General features: G+C 40.9%; 1 protein-coding gene across 2 annotated transcripts in view; it reads left to right on the forward strand.

Annotated features, from left to right (window-relative positions):
* Window positions 1-7,458: 7,458 nt before the first annotated feature.
* Window positions 7,459-17,470, forward strand: part of LOC134641091 (complexin-2-like) — a 67,082-nt gene continuing 57,070 nt past the window's right edge. Inside the window, exons 1-2 of one of the 2 annotated variants that reach the window (XM_063493300.1) lie at window positions 7,459-7,816; window positions 8,588-8,706. In XM_063493300.1, coding sequence (XP_063349370.1) covers window positions 8,676-8,706 — 31 coding nt within the window. In that variant the 5' untranslated portion in view covers window positions 7,459-7,816; window positions 8,588-8,675. Of the gene's footprint in view, window positions 7,817-8,180; window positions 8,358-8,587; window positions 8,707-17,470 lie in introns of those variants that run through there. The other variant, XM_063493309.1, reaches the window with a different exon arrangement.

Below are 17,470 nucleotides of genomic sequence, written 5' to 3' on the forward strand. Positions count from 1 at the left end.
CCTATCCCTAGCATTCCCCTCTTTCACACCAACCCTCTGCATGTCCTCCTTCACTACATCCATGAATCTTCTCACTGAGCTATACCCGGCAGCTCATATTCCACATCTTTTGTCAAATATATCCACTATCCCTCCTCTGTCCAAATCCCCTCAGCCTTGCCTCTCTTTGTCTCCAAACTGCTCAGCCTGAGCTATCCCTCTGAGGTACTTGTTTCTTATTCTGTCCATTCTGGTCACTCCCAATGAAAATCTTAAATTCCTCAGCTCGCCCTCCTGTCTTTTTGGCAGCACCAGTGGCTCCAAATATAAGAACACTGGTATCATCAAATGAAAAGGGTTTTAGTCAGGGTGTAAAACTTCCAAATACTTGGGCTTTGAAAAATAATAAACCAAAAGGTACATACGCCCTAATAATCTGATTAATTACTTCAAGTAAAAAAAAAAAGTTAAAATACATATGCTGCAAAAAACAGCATTCTAGCAGTGACCATTTCAACGATTTATTAAAGTAGCTGTTTTCTAAAACACACATTATGCTTTTTCAGTTATCTTACTGTAAACAGGATAATAATTATTTGCAAAATGGACATAATGTCATAATAAATAATGTTTTAATAAAAAGGACTTAAAAATTGTGACTCAGCCCCAAAACAGCATTCCCTGGGGTCATAAATCCAATCAGCTATGAGGGCATTGTTTTTGTGCACTTATATATAATCTGACTTCTTTTTGCAACGAGAGGAGTCGCCCCCTGCTGATCCATAGAAAGAATGCAGGATTTTGGCCCGGAGGCTACATCCATTTATCCATTTATTATAGCCAACCAAACACATTATTCACTCTCACCGGATACATTACTACCAGGTTAGAGCCCCAGACGTAAAAACAAATATCGGAATGCCTTTAAAAATGTAAAAATATTAAATATTAAGTTTCACATTAAAAATATAAAACTTCACATGCCTTTTGATTTGATCTTAATTTTTGTTTAATAGATTGCTTCAAGGATTCAGGGTCGTGTTTAGTGCCCAGATACAACAAGTGCTATGAATATTTACAGCTCTATAATTGATCAGTACAGTTGATCAAGTGGCTGAATAATGATCAAACAAATCCCCATCAGCTCTGTGTTAACAAATCAATTCACGTGAATTACGACTGCACTGGATGGAAGGCACAGATGGAGGTTTATAGGTGGACTCAAATGACCCATGCTTTGACTCGAAGGCATCCTGGAGGGCAGCCTGTGTCAAGTGCAGAACTCAAATTTGATAGTTACTGTATATTTTTAGTGTCTGGGTGTATTTATTTTATTTGTATCTCTTATCCACTTTATTTGTGCAACATATTTACTATTTCCTAAGATCTGTATGCCATTTTATGCCTTACAAGCTCATTTTTACATATGCTCTCTCACTATAAATATCAATCCAAGCTTTAGTCTTGCTGTGCAGTGGTGGAAAGACATGTTCTCTAAAAACATATACAGAGAAACTGGATAAAAAAGAAAAAAAAACAGTAAATAGAAAATAGTGAGTCTGCATGAAAATAGCACTCAGTGCAAAATGAAAAGGAGAGGTCACTTTGAAGTTTAAGGACTTCCAGAAATCCTGTAAGGTGACGTTAGCAAGACATGCAGAATCTAGCCTTGCTATTCTTCCCAGTGGCTCTTTGATGGCGTATGTCAAAAAGGAGCCAAAGGGATTAGGAAAGGTTCAGCAGTGGCGAATTCTGCTCTTCCTGCAAGGAATCATTTTTTAGAAACTCTACACCTCACATTTAAGTTTAAGTTCACCTCCTGACCAAATGAGTTAAAAACTACAAAAATGTATTCATAATTTCTCTGTATATATACAACACCTATTATAAAACTAAAAGACAAGGTTTACATACTCTCTCCTTTATGCTGAAGCCTCTCCAAGGACAGCCAAATGCATTCTATGTGATGCTTTAACCCAAGGAAAAGCTTTGGACACAATATTCCTTCCAGTTTGCTGTTATATCTTTTCACTGGCAGTGACCTCTGTGAAAGTCAAGCTTCATGTATATGCAGTTAAACATATAACCTAGAAAACTGGTAGAATTTTCACCCATCTGAGTACAGTATTCGTGAAAACTGAGGAAGCCTAATTACCTGAGTTTGGCAGACTGCTCAACCTTTTGTTACTGAGAATCCTCAAATAGGTGAGCAAGTAAGATAAAACGAAAGCGGGGATTAAAATTCTCTACATGAAGCCTAATTCCAGGAAACATGTCAAGTCCCTGCAATACAGCTGAATGGTGAAGGGCCTCATATTGGCATGATTTTACATACAAATCATGCAAACCAAAGAGCAAGTTTGAATGCTGAATGGGATGCTAAATGAGGAACAGCTGAAAGCATGTAAGACGTGGAAGTTTTAGTGTCACAGCTTTGCATAAATTTGCAGAGCACACCATCTATCAGGATAAAATTTAATACTGTATTATGTTGGGAGATACGCCTAGCAGGTTAAACCTCCCTGAAAGCAAGATCCTGATAAGAAAAAATGTTATGAACTGGGAACAAAAAGGGCTCAAGTGGCATTATGGACTGAAGCAAGCTCAATAAAAATCATATAACGTCTTCCAGGCTTCAAGCTCGCTCGGTAGACAGAGGTAGGGTTACATCTAACGTGTACTGAACACAATGTTAAAATTTCATATACAAATGTTCTAAATGTATAAAATGATACATGTGACCTCTTATTACAAGTTGGGGAAACAGGTGGATACAGATGGGCGACGAATTAAAGCGAATTGCACACATGCCTAAGACCTTCAGTGAGAGAATCTGTTGGGTTTTTGTATTGATATGGGGGCATGTTGCCACAGTTTTGGTGCAGTCACTGCCATTACATTTCTCTGAGAGATCATCCTGATGTGTGATGGGAGTAATCAAGCTCCATCCACAGGACAAAAAAGTTCACTGAATGGTTTGATGAGTGTGAAGGTGCAGAATCGTGGTAACAAATAAAGTACAAGAACATAATCAGGACATAATAAAGAATAATGTGCAAACAAAACCTCAGATGAACTACAAAATACATCATATGCACCATGTCATTATGTTTTTGTAAAAAATAAGACAAAATGCAGAAACATTGTTTGAAAAAATCAAATACATCCTTACTGCTTCAAAACGAAAAGCATAAATAGCAGCCAGGTGCTGTTAATCAAATACACTTGATTAACTGATCATCAGTGAGTGTGAGCACCGCTATGAAAGCAGACGTTTTTGCAGTTTTCTTATCTGGAGCATTCAGGTGTGTTAACATGATGACAGGGAGGAAAGACATCTGCAATGGGCTTAAAGAAGCAACTGCTGCCGCCTGTCAGTATGAGAAGTGTTGTAAGGCCATTTCCAAATAATCTGTAGTTCATTCTTCAGCATGAAGGATCACTGACAAGTGAGAAACATTCAAGACGGCTGCCAGTCTTCTAAGGAATAGATGTCCCAGCGAATCTATCCTAAGGTCAGACCGTGCAATGCTCAGAGAAACTGCAAAAAAAACAAGAGCTACATCTCAGTTCTACAGGCCTCGGTCAGCATGTCAAATGCTAAAGAGACAGCCATCAATAAAAAAAAAAATAGCTGAAGGTAGATTTCTCTCTTTAAACAGAGCTTAAACTAATTTTATGGGTGAAATGTAGTGTCTGAGATGAGTTAAGAGAAGAAAGGGGAAAAAAACTTTTAAAATTGATTTTAAGAGAGAGAAAATATATGCTTGTGTCATCAGTGACTGACATTCATATTGTGAACAAAATGATGTGCAAATCAGTGGAGGCTCATTATTTTCCCATCAAACAGAGCAATAAGAAAAGCTGAATATAATTCAGTAGAATGAAGCTGAATGAAAGAGTCCCATTCACTACACAGGTGGATACATAGTTATAAAATCAAAGCAACAAAAACAATACAACAATGATCATTTAATCATCTTTATTCGCAAGACAAATACACCAGGCTTTATTAACTGGTGTATGTTTGCCTTCACACTAGAGTAGACCTTAAATCCGGTGAAGATCTGAGACACCTCAAACATTTTAGTTGCATCTATTTTTTAAAAAAGCTTTGAGAGGTCAGAGCGGTGTGGTTGTGACTTTCTTCACATTAACATGATCCTTTTTTGAACCCCTGGTTTTATGTTGCAGGGTTCTTTCCAAAATCTTCCTGAAATGCACAAAGAAACAGGCTGTAAAATACCCAAATTACTAATCAACTGATGGATGCTGAAAAACAGCTAAAGGAGAAAACAAGATAAGTCCAAGTAAAGTTCAAGCAAGGCACCAAACATATTGGAAAACAAGGAGGTTTCAAATGAGAGAGAGAGTAAAATGCTGACCTGAAAACACACAAGAGAAACACAAACATTCAAGACACAAAATAAAGTTTCTGGATATAAATCAGAAATAAAATATGCAGAGCACTTCATGGGAATTGACACAGGGAAAAAGTAAACACTAATGAACACAAGACAGGTGATTTAAAAAAATAAAAAGAGAAATACCCAGCATTTTGAGTTTGTTTTGTATTTTTGATTCTTTCTTTGTATTATAATGATTATTTAAGCTCTATACAGCTTAGTCTTCAGTTTAGTTCTTTAGTTCAGTTCTTCTACTATCCCTGAGTTTGGGGTTTTTTGGTTCATATTAGGTTCCTTTTGTATCTTTGTCTCGTCCCTGTGTCTCCAGTGAGAGTCTGTCATGTCCTCTGTTTTTATGTGTCTTTCCAAGTCATGTCTCTGTTTGCCCCCTCTCTCTCGCTGTGTATCTCGCTCACCCTTCCTGTGTCTAAGTCATGCCTTTGTGTTTCGTCTCCTGACCTGCTCCCTTGTGTTTCCTCCCCTTGTGTTTCCTCCTTGTCTCCTCAGCCTGTCATATGTTCCACTGTTTGCTGTCCCCATCCTAGTGTCAGCTCACGTATATGTGTCACTTCCTGTTTTATTTTGACAGTACCTCATCTCATGTGTGTTATATTCAGTTTTGCTCTCCCTGTTTGTGTCTAATTTGTTCCAGCTGTGTTTCCCTGCTGTCTCCACTCTCCTAAACACCTGTATTGTGTGTCCCACTCTCCCCTTGCTTTTTGTCAGATCGTCAGTTCTCCCTCCATGTTTCCCTTCCACGATCCATGTTCTTAGTGTTAGTTTTCTGTTAGTAAGGGTCTTAGTCTTGCCTTCGTTTTGCATTTTTGTGCAGCCTTAATAAACGGCTAGCTTCTGCTAACTTGAGTCCAAGCATCTGCATTTGGGTCCCCGCTTCGAATACATGATCTGCACCTGCAGATTGTGACATAAAAGCTATGAAAATACCTAAAATCAGTGCACCTAGCCAATAAAACAGCACTCTCAGAGTAGAAAATAAAAATTGTCTGATTACTTTCCTGGGTGCTCCTGCAATTCAAACCATTGGTAAATAGCAAGAGACAACTTTACAAAAAAAATGTCAAAATCAAGGCTCCTGAGGCCCAGAGAGCTTGTCTATCATTTCTATGTGTCAAATTCTAATAGAACTTAGATTATTTTTCAGAAGATGAATTGCTCTCAAGCTAGAATAGGCTCCACACCCCTGTGACCTGGATAAGAAGAAGAGAAAGGATGGATGGAACTGCTATCAAAGTCCTTAAATTCCTTACAGCATTATGAAATCTGTAAACTATTCCTCCACACATTCTGAAAGGTCCCCCAGACCTCCAGAAGACATGCGTTTACTTTTCACTTGCTGTGAAAAGTAAACACATCATCAAATCAGCATAGTCTTCTTCTTCTTCCTCTTCCTTCTCCTCCGTGTAGCGGTGACCACAGCAGATAATCAGTCTCAACGTCACCCTGGTCGTGCCATCCTCCTCTGCTGCACCAACCCTTCATCACTACATGGTAAATGGTAAAATGGCCTGTACTTGTATAGCGCTTTACTTAGTCCCTAAGGACCCCAAAGCGCTTTACACTACATTCAGTCATCCACCCATTCACACACTGGTGAAGGCAAGCTACATTGTAGCCATAGCTGCCCTGGGGCGCACTGACAGAGGCGAGGCTGCTGGACATTGGCGCCACCAGGCCCTTTGACCACCACCAGGTGAAGTGTCTTGCCCAAGGACACAACGACCGAGACTATCCGAGCCGGGGCTCGAACCGGCAACCTTCTGATTACAAGACGAACTGCCAACTCTTGAGCCATGATCACCCCATACATCCATAAATCTTTAAACTAATCCTATATGATTAAAGTTTCAATCAGCATTTGATTTCCAATAAAGATGAAATATAAACTTTTGTTTCCATGCAGATGAAAAAAAGCAAAAAAGCATAAATCTTTCTATTTAGTAGACCAGATGTTGGTGAACGTTTTCCTGAATGAGAAATTCAATATAAAACAAACTCTACAACACTGTCATGGTCTTTGTAATTATCCCTGGTAATTTTTGCTTTCCTCATTCTTTGCTGAGTGTTTTCCTTTTTCGTGTTGTGTCCCCCGTGTCTGTATGTCTCTGCTCTTTGCATGACTTGGTCTTTCTTTCATTTTACTTCCCGCTTTACTTCAAAGTCTAATCCTTTGTGAGGTACTCCCTTTCTTTCCCGCCTGCACACTTATGCCTTATTGCCCCTTTGTTGTTTATATTCATTTAGTTTGTTTGTCCTCTCTGAGTCTCTTTCAGGTCAGTTTTTACTCTTTTTGTTATCAATTTTATTGACGCTGTGCAACCGACACCTTCCTTTTTCATGCATGTCTGCGATTTATTTTCCTGCCAAGTACATCCCACACTAACACAAAGCTAGTGTTTATGTAATCAAAGTCAAATTAAAGGTAAGAGTAGAAAATCTCTTTGTGTGCAGGGTAGTATTACAGTGACACACACCACTCTCTTGGACATAAAGGAACTGTTTCTGTTTTGTTTTTTGTTGTTTTGCATATCCTTAAATACTGGAGCACCCACCCCCTACCCACCGCGATCCAGAGCATGAATGAATGTAAAACAGCAGAGGTGCCTTCTTCCCCCTTAGGTCCGTGTCCCTTACAGAGTCTGTGCACGACACTGACGCTGTTTAAAGAGAGAAGTGGATATAATTTAAAAGGAAGGGACGAACAGTTGGATACAGAGAATTCCGACATAGTGGTAGCGAGAAATCTGGAACATGATGTGACATCCCCCCCCCCTCTACACACATGGGGACACCTGAATGCAAACCAAATGTGGGTCACCTCAAACAAAACGACACCTCCAAACCAAGAAGCGAGAAATGTTGTGTCTCTTAACACCCCCAGCCTATAGCTGATATTCTGCACCACCGTTTTAAGCACATACCGAGTCCCCCTTCTCGTTTCAGAGATGGGAGGGCGGGCTGTAGGACCGAGCAGCCAGCCAGCGTCAGGGCTGAATAATTGATCTCTCTCTATCGGTCAGGGGGACGTTAGTGGGACGTTTCTCTCTCCATCCCTCCATGTGATTCATTCGCTGCTTCCCATCACAGTGTTAACGGCAGCTGCTTCACCCTCCGCAAACCGCCACCCCCTCCACTCCTCCTCCTTCTCTCTACGTGTGAGTGTGAGTGAGTGAGTGAGTGAGTGAGTGTGTGCAGGAAGACGAAGCGGCAAGCAGGAGGAAGCACCAAGGACGTCCTTTTTCCAGCCCCGGGAGACGGAGATGCAAGGAACGAGCAGTTAGATTAGCCCGTGCTGCTGTTGCCTGCTGCAGGATAAGTTCGTTCCGGAGGGTACTGCAGCTGAAGCTCTGCTCCTCGATCCGTGCTCGGTGTGTGAGTGTGCCAGGAGAATTTCATTCAAGCGCCGGACGGAGGTAAATCGACGCTTGATGCGGCTGCTTCAACACAAGCCAACGGTTTAGGGAGCTATCCACTCGCCGTGGTGCTGAAACCAGGCTCGTAGCTACTAGGAAGTGCATGTGTGCCTCTCCTTTTACACAATCCCAGCACATGCATGCATAAAAGGGTGGTCATTTTGAACATATGTTCCAACTGCAATTTCAGCTGTAGACACGCATGCATAGCTCGATATTTCGGCTTCATTAACGTGTGAGTAGCTTTTTCTTTTTTCTAATGCTGAAGCGGGATGGCTGAGTCCACGTCCCTCCAATGGAGGATGGAAAGTTTTACCACATGATCAGGAAAAATACACAGGAGTGGTTTAGTCCGGGATTCACATGCGTGACAGCAGACCGTCCTGCCAGACTGAGGGTCTTTCACGGTGCACTTTCTCAGAAGTGCTCTGACTGCAGGCAAAGCTCAGCCGCACACGGTTTGAACGACCGTCAGCTGTCCTGGAAAATTTTTTAAAGCAAAACGTTCGCAGATAAACCGCGAGCAGTAGTTTCTGAGCTGGTCAGTAGTTGTGACATGTTTGGCGCTTTTGTGTTCGAACCATTGACCTCGGTGCCCTTCAGTTGGCGCATCGAAGAAATGTGCTTTACACGCAAAAGCACCTCCTGCAAACATTTCAGAAATCACCGTTTCATATTTCAGCTTAACAAATGTAGTATAAAGAGCGTCGACTGTAGTCTAAACTGAATACACGTCTCCGTGCTTAACGTGCTTGTCGTTTTAATTTGCAGATCTGGCAACAAAGGACTTCTCATCTTCCGCAACTATTGAATGTAACATCGCTCGGATAAGGAAGGCAGGGAATTAAAAGCCATCATCATGAATTTCGTTATGAAACAAGCGCTGGGAGGTAAGTTCTTCCCTTTTTATCCGCTGTAACGACGGATGTGATGAGTGTGAGTCCGCCGATGTTTCTGCTTCTTGTAGAGGTTTAATTACTCTCCAAAGTGATTACTTCTGTATCCAACACCCTCCTTTTCCACGCAAACATTATTGGATTGTCACATCTCAAGAATTTCTCTCTTTTTCTTTCCTGTTTTGCACTTTGGTGCTTTTTTGCGCGTTTCTTCCACATCTGCTGGTGGCTCTTTGCGCGCATGGCGCAGTTGGCCCCTGTGGCGCATACTTCAGTGTGCTCGTGATTTCTAACGCTGATTAAACCAGTGCGGCCAAAGGGGCATTTTATGTTCGAAGAAGTTCAAACTGTTCACCAAGACGAGTTAAAAACGTTTTTATCGTTTTTCAGTCTTACCCATCAAAAACACAGAGATGCCTTTTGACCGGGACTCTGCAGCGACTCCTTATCACGAGATGCTGAATGCACATTTTCCACCCGAGGGAGAAAAGATAATCAAGGCACAATCTAATCTTAAATAATTTCATTCCCGCGTGCAGGCACGGGGGTGATTTTCTAATGGGTTGTGCTGCAGTGACTCCCTGAACATGTGAATACCAAAACAGAGTAATGAATTTTGGAGTATGAACTTGTTATGAATGTGCAGACGGTGCAGTGGAAGGTGAAATGACGGAGATGGGTTTCACAAAGCAGCGGATGGTTCGTGATGATTCGGACAGACGTCGGACAGTTCAAAGAATGAAAGTGGCCCACCTTCCCCCTGAACAGCAAAGGTACCGAAAGGCTGTTTGACTTTTCAAGCACATGTAAGCTGCGTTTGCGGAGGTCGCTTTGTGATCAGAGCAGTTAATCTCTCCAACTGCGTGTCTGTTTTCGACGTTACGCAAAAAAAAAAAAAAAAAAAAAAAATCATAAAACTCGATGACGATGTGAATTATTTTATCGAGGGAGGACCCAACATATTTTAATATGAATCACAGTAAATTTCTTTGAAACGTAATGTAGTACATAATGTATGGCGGGGAATGTATTTTCTGATTGTCTTTATTCATGAATATATAACAGAATGGCGACATTTTCGCTTGAGCAAAGATGCTGGATTTAAAATGACGCTTCTGGTATCTGGTGTCATTTTGTGAACTTGTCATTTTGCCAGTTGGACATTTATTTTATTTTATTTTATTTTTTGTCAGTGGTTCATTAATATGATGACTATGCTACAATGGGTTCTTCTTCTTCTTCTTCTTCCATGCACTCTTTAGCCTTTACATTCTTATAGGAGACACAAACCTGCCTACTCCACTTTTCTACAAGAAGGTCTCTCCAAATAAGTGCATTAATTATATAGAACATTAAAAACATTTGGATGGAAACTACTAATTAATCATTTACAGAGTAATCAAGTGAAATGCACAAATCTAGCTTTAGTTATTTATTTTAAACATCACAATTCTTTGACGAGCAGGTATTTGTTATTAAAATGTTAAATTTGGGGATTGAATTTCATTTCTTGCAAAATGTCTTTTTAAGGCCATACAGTTTTACAGCTGGATACCCCCACATGTTTGAATTGTGATTCATTTTTACACCACTGTAAGACTCAGAAATCCCACCCTGGCAACCCTCCACTGCCCACCATATGGACAGCTACACATGCATGTTTTTAACAAGTTAAAAGATTTGGAGAGCTAGTCGCTGGTCAAACGCAGTGAAACTGTGAAATGCAATGCTAGTGTATTACAGTAAGACAAAGCAAGCATGCTAATATTACTTTTCCCACAGCAAAAAGATCAGCTCATTGTCTGTCTCGCAGACTTTTGTTTCATGAAGCTCTCAAAAAACCAAACTAAAAGCCAGTCTGAAAATTACTGTTAGTGGACCTCCTGCTTGGCCACCTTTTCCCCGATTCTTCTTCCGCCATGATCTCCAGATCCTTAGCTAACATCTTCTTAGAGGTAGCTGAAGATCACAGTTGGGTTGCAGTTTGACGTAGTGCCCTAAAGGCTGTTGTAACCAATCATCCCAAGTTACATCATGCAAAAACTGGTTCTCAAGCTATGGGGTGAAGATAAAAGCAGCATAATGCTCCCTATTACTAGTCAGGGTAGCATCAAAGCAATCTGGAAGCATTTACTGAATAATGAAGTGAAATGCAAGGTGAAATGGGTGCGTAATCTCCTTTTAAACCTTGAGTGCACAGCTTTTGTCTCCCACTTCTGGCAATGATCATCATCAGAGGAACACTGACAAGTGCAGATGACAAGGACTTTTTAAAAAATATACTTTAATCGCTCCTCTGAACAGCAAATTTCTTTTAATCTCAAATACCTGAAACTTTTCTTGGGCTCTTCCTAGTTGCTGTTGCTCCTCTCTTCAGCAATGTAAAAGCAACCATCACTGATGTAAAACACACAGCTACTTTTGTTCCAGTCTATATAATCCTAGACAAATTCGTTAAGAAATTGTTATGATTTAGGCAAAGAAAAACCCATAGAATACTTATAATTCATTGGCACTGATGATTAATATGACATAAAAAGTCTACACATGTAAAATATTTATTATTTGTACTTACGAAGCTTCCCGTTTTGTGTTTTTGACAGGTTCCGTAGCAATGCGTTCATCATGTGTTCAAACATTTGGCTGTTAAGTTAGTGGGTGTCCTGGGAGCTGCAGGTGCCCACTGCCAGGCTGGTACAAAGCTCCGCGTCAATAAAAATGACTCAAATCTGCTGAACCGCACATAAAAGAAATTGCACACATGAGGAAAATCAGGCAGGCTGTGCCAAGGTCTTCACCTTGAGCAGAGTATTTCTTTCCATCTCGGGGAGCAAGTTTTTTGTTTCCTTCTTAAGAAGTAATGAGTTTTTAGTGTGCAGTGGATTAGCTGTGAGCTATTATCTCACTTCTCGTTCTCTCTGCGCGCTCTTAGGAGAAACTCACACTCCATCTGCTCCCATCTAGGCACCGATCTGTGCTCTGTCTGTTTCATACGCTGAAGAGAAAGGTCGCCTTGCAAGGTGTACTCATCTGCCATCCGCAACCCTTTCATCCTTTGAAATGCAAGTCATAGATCAGGAGGTCTCAAAAATGTTTTCATGTCAAAGATCCATGCAGAGAAGACTGAAAAAGATGAGAGAACAAATACGCTGGTTTGCGTTTGTGTGTTTGCTCTGTCCATCAAAGTTTGTGTGTACTGATAGAGTAATGATGCTAACCAGTGGTAACTACATACTCCATCCTCAACCTCTCATCCTCCGTTTTGGTGTATTTTGACATATAACTCTGTACAACACTAAGCTGTGAGGCAGGAGACACCCAGAGAGGCAAAAACAGTAGAAGTTATCACAAAACATCCTCACTGTTGCACCTATATCCACTTCTACCCAAGTCCCCTGCTAGCATAGAGAGTATAAAAGATGTGATGTCACTCACTGGTGAGTAAAGTCCTGTTATGAAGCCTTGAGCTGTGTTTTTTCACCTTCACCATCTTGGTTGCTTGAAACTGGACACAGCAAGGGAGTGGTGGATCTGTGTCACGGCGGGGAGCGCCGGTGTGTTTGTTGAAGCGGACCCAAAAGCAGACACTGGAGGCAAGGAGCTGGTTTGCAATCAGAAGGCGAGCCTTTATTTCGGCTGAAAACATGAAACTATGAAACACCAAGCATAACTATGAAAAACTATGACGAACCTATGACTGACCACGATAACAAAAGGTTATCATGATCAGACGCCCTGACAATGTACAGTAAGAGACAAAGGACTTAAATACACACATGAGGTGATCAGGGGAAGTGGAGACACATGAGGAAACAGCTGACTAGGATGAACATAATGATGCACAGGAAATGTAAACTAAAACACAACGACATGAAAACTGGACTTTCAAAATAAACAGGAAAACATGACAAGACACAGGCATGACAGCATTAACTAGGCAGACCAGAAACATGACACAAATGACACAATAAACAACAACGGGAACTTTAACACATGGGAAGACGACCCAAAGGAGACCTACTAAACAATGAATAATAACTACAGCTAAGGAACCTAGGACCTAATGCCAAAAGGACTAACTATAAACAATGAATATCAAGATACAAGAAAACACAAGGTGCTGGGTCATACGACCCAGGACTGTAACAATCTGACTGTGAATTTAAGAACACTGCACCCTGATCGGTTAAAGACTCGTGATTCAGAAGTTGTCGACTACCCTGGATAATCCTCCACTCTGACTGTTAGACTGACTAAAACTTACAAAATGAACTTCACACTTTAATCAAAATAACCTGAAACTAACATCAGAGTCCTTAAAGTCATCAGGAAAATATTTACTGAGGTCAGAGAGTGAGGGAGGTGCTCCACAACACCCTAAACTATTCAGATCAGTTTCCCAAATGTGAATTTAATCATTTATTATTCATTTATTTCTTGATTATTAACTGGATGGTGAAACTTAGTATGTCAGCTAGCTCGGAGAACATGGCTAAATAATCCTGCCATGCCCAGTGGCTGGGTGTTAGCTTTCTGTGGTAGCGTAACAGTTCATTCCTCTGACTAGTCAATATGCCACCTAAGTGCACCATAGTGCTGCAGTGGCTCTTTCTGGCGTGGTCTATATTAAACAGATCAAGGTAGCATAATTAACTGCCTTCTGCTGTTTCTAGTCACTTTTCACAAATATATAAATTTAAACTCACCTAATACAGCTAATCCAGCTATGAAATGATTAATAGTCATTCATGTGCTTTCTTTCATTTGGCCTCCTTAGGCTAATTTCAAGATTGTGCATATCAGTTTTTAAGTGTCAAAAATAATTGCTTTTCTTAATTTTGCAGGATTTGTTTTAAGTGTTGTTTTAAGTGTTTATATGAGGGATTTTATGTTTGTTAAAAATATTTTAAACTAATGCCGAGAGTAACCACAGTCAGATGTGTATAGCAGAACAAACAGTGTTTGCAGTAACCAAATTAAATCTGCTAAAATAGATTCTTAATTTGTGCTTCACAGACAATCTGGCAACTCACGTGATTTGTGACAAACACACTAAACATATGGATTTGTATTTTCACAGTGAAGGTCCAGCGTCATGCTAATTACAGAGAAACAGTAAAAAGGGTGAGGACACAATGAGCGTGACGAAGAGTTTGACTGTGTGAGTGTGTACAGTCTGTGCTTGATTGACATCACATCACCCTATCATTAGCTGTCATGTACCAGTGTGGGTGAAGCAAATTCATCATTATTATTATTAAAACATGTAATCCCGAACAAAGCTGAACCCAGATTCAAACTTTTATCGAGCCAGAATAAAAACAGTGTGAGAAAGAAGTGAAAAAGAGAAAGAAGGTTATGAAAGTGAGACCTTCTTCCTAAACATGCAATCCTTCTGTGTGTTTGGCTTTGTTTACATCAGGTTTAGCTCTCTAACCTTCACTTCTGCAAAGACATATTTCAAAATGGTTCCTGCTTCAAACAGTTATGTGTGGTGGAAATATGACACAAAATAAAAGGTTTCTTATACACATATTACAATGTACATTTTGTATGCAGACTAAACATTTTATTGGGATAAATCCCACCCTGAACTTCCTGGATCTGTGTTTTAGAACTGCTTGATACAGCTCATTAGTGTCACATAGGGAGAAAAAAATCAGGACAAATGAGGAATTGATTTGATCTCCATTGCCGTTAAAGCAATGTGTGCATGTTTGTGTGTGCATGAAGAGCTCTTATCTCAAAAACGGGAATCCATGCCAGGGGGCAGAGGGAAGGATTTATTCCAAATGACATCATCAGAAGTGCTCGTAAAGAGAAGTCAGCTCTCTCACTCTCACCTCTTTCTCGCAATAAGGCTGCAGTTCCATCTCCTTCCTCCTCCCCCCTTCTCTTCTGGCCTCCTCCTGCCCTCAGCCTTGGAAGTAAATGAGGTGTAGGAGGAGATGAAAAGTGACAAATTGATCTTTAAAACTTGGTGTTTTATCATCAGCCGCTGACGGCAGATGTTGTAAAGTCACGCTGCACTGTGGACCGGCAGAAGCTGTAATCTCTCTTTAATTGGAGTTGTTTTCTGTCCTCAGCAGCCTCTGAGTCTCTCTCTCTCTCGCCTTCCAGCCTGACCTCAACACAGAAATGACAATAGCAGCTGATTTCTTTTTTTATGAAGGAAGTTAAAATGACTGGTGCACATGCATGTGTACATAAGTGCATGTAAAATGTCTGACCTTTGTAGAAAGGCGAGGGAAGTGGTGGTGAAACTCATTGCAGCAGGAAGTTTGGACCAGTCAGCCTCATATGAGAAACTATAAGCCACTGAGTTTGCAGCTATGGATGCTGTTCAAATGTGATGAGATGGATGGTTCCCCCAATCCTTTTTTATTGAAAGTGACTTTTTTCAGTTTTTCATTCACTAGCGGCTTGCTAGCTTTCAAAGCTCATCATTCTCCGATTTCTGTTTTTTTCCTTCTTTGCCATGGCACCATCTGATTAGCTGAAGTTGTGGTAAAAGGTCATAGAAAAATGATTTATACAATTTTATGATTTTTAAAATTTGTATTTATTGTAAGTTTCAAATCATACTTAAAGGTACATTTTGTAATTACCCTTTCACCACCAGGGGGCAGCGCTTTACCTCTAAGTGTGTTGATGTTGTTTGATGTGTGGTGCTGTTTCACGTTTCACTCCATATTTTTTGTTTTTGCCCGGCTGCCACTGAAAGGTATTCATGTGCCTGGTTAAATTAAAGTTACACTAACTCAGTGTACCATCTTGTGGTGCAGGGTGGTATTACGCCATCACTGGCACAAACTGGAACAGAACGTTCACCTCCAAAGTAAAGGTTGTGGCTTATGTCTCCAACCAACATGCTTCAAAATGTGCAACTTTTACTTTGAAGGTAAACAGTCTCTGTTTTCAGTTTGTGTCACTCTTTTCTGTACTCTGTACTCAATTTCAGCACTGCTAGCAACCAACCAACGTTTTGGTTGCATCACTGTATCCCTCTTTGAGACCAAACCTTTACTCCACCTCGTGTCACTACCTCTCTCACTTCCACATCACCCCCTCCACCCACCCTCCCAGATCAGCTCCCTAAGCCTCTCTTATTTTACTGCATCACTCATTTTATCCCTTCTTTGCTCTCCCATCCTTCAATTTAACTTTCCATCTATTTCTTTCCTGCCATCCTCGTTCACCGATTACAGTAAATCTAAAGGGCGAGGCAAAGAAACCTCAATCAGGCAGCCACAGGGGAAAGAAGGATATGTTTGTCTGAACATGTGTGTAGGTGTGTGTGCATGTGTGTGTTTCTTAGTGTGTTTTTTGTGCGTGGCGACAAAGGCATAGAGAGTGAGTGAGCTAGAGGGAGAGAGTGACAAAGTCTGTGACAAACAGAGAGACTAGGGTGGACCTTAGTAGTTGGCTTTAGCTGGCATTAGATGATAAGGTAGGTGTGTGTGTGTGTGTGTGTGTGTGTGTGTGTGTGTGTTTGTGTGTTTCTCGGGTGTTTTTTATTGGCTTTCCAAGTAAGATTGCAACAGAAATGACAAACACACAAACACACACCAACAACATGAAACTGGCAAACAACACACAGATGCATGAACACGGACACACACAACCAAGAGAAAAACATCACATTCAAAGTTAGTGACATGATAAACAAACCGAGGATCATACACACACACACACACACACACACACACACACACACACAAACACACACACACACACACACACACACACGCACATGCATGCACGCCCACACACATGCACGCACGCACTCTGGGAGTCATAATCAGTGGGATGCGACAGGCCTCGTGCCCCCAGCTATAAACCACAGGAGGGCAAACAGCACCACAACAGTGCAGATACAGCAGCCTGGAGCTTCACATATCCATTTGGCAAACATGTAAACATTCTCTAGACAAACTTCTGTGTCAACAGATAATAACACTAGATAACACTGTTGCATATAATGCTATTATGCCATGCATTTGGGGGGAATGCCAATACCGATATACACATTCGAGGGACGTAAAAGAACGCCCACAATACTGTCAGTTTTCAGCTCCAGCTCTTCTCTGTGACACGTTTCTTATCTCATAGGTTACTTGTGATTTACCAGCAGTATGTGATTTAACCCTGGAGAACCCATGGGGTCAGAGCCGACCCCATTGGTTTTCTAGGGAAACCATGGGGTCAAATTTGACCCCATGGGTTCTCCAGGGTTAAAAGAGAAAATGAATTTTACGTGCACATTTTGTGTACAATTGCTGTCAAACGTAGCGACTACCTCTGACAATGACTTGTGCTTTCAGTGTCCAGAGTACAAGTGCATATGGACTGAAGGTAGTCCTCAAGGGTAGTTCAGCTGTGGTAACGAAGGTCAGAGACGTGAACCAAGAGCGCACAGTATCAGGTACGGACAGGAAGAATATTCTAACTTTCAGGCATCCAGTGATTTCCAAATGGGTTTCCATAAAAACTGGAAGACAAACAGACCTATCCAAATTTTTTATCTGCTTTTAAGATCTGAGTCTCAGTGTTTATCAGAATTTCCGACTGATCATAGTTATGTCATATCTCATTGCATCCCTCTGATTCTCAGCGGTTTACCTAAAAATAATGTTTGGTACTCATAAACACATCTGTATATTTGTACTGACTACTTCTGCTGCGACTTCACCAGGCCTACTGAGGAAAAGAGAAAAATGTGCAAATTATTTTATGACCAAGCTAAACTTTTATGACT

The sequence above is a fragment of the Pelmatolapia mariae genome, linkage group LG2 (assembly GCF_036321145.2).
Source record: "Pelmatolapia mariae isolate MD_Pm_ZW linkage group LG2, Pm_UMD_F_2, whole genome shotgun sequence".
Lineage (NCBI taxonomy): Eukaryota > Metazoa > Chordata > Actinopteri > Cichliformes > Cichlidae > Pelmatolapia > Pelmatolapia mariae.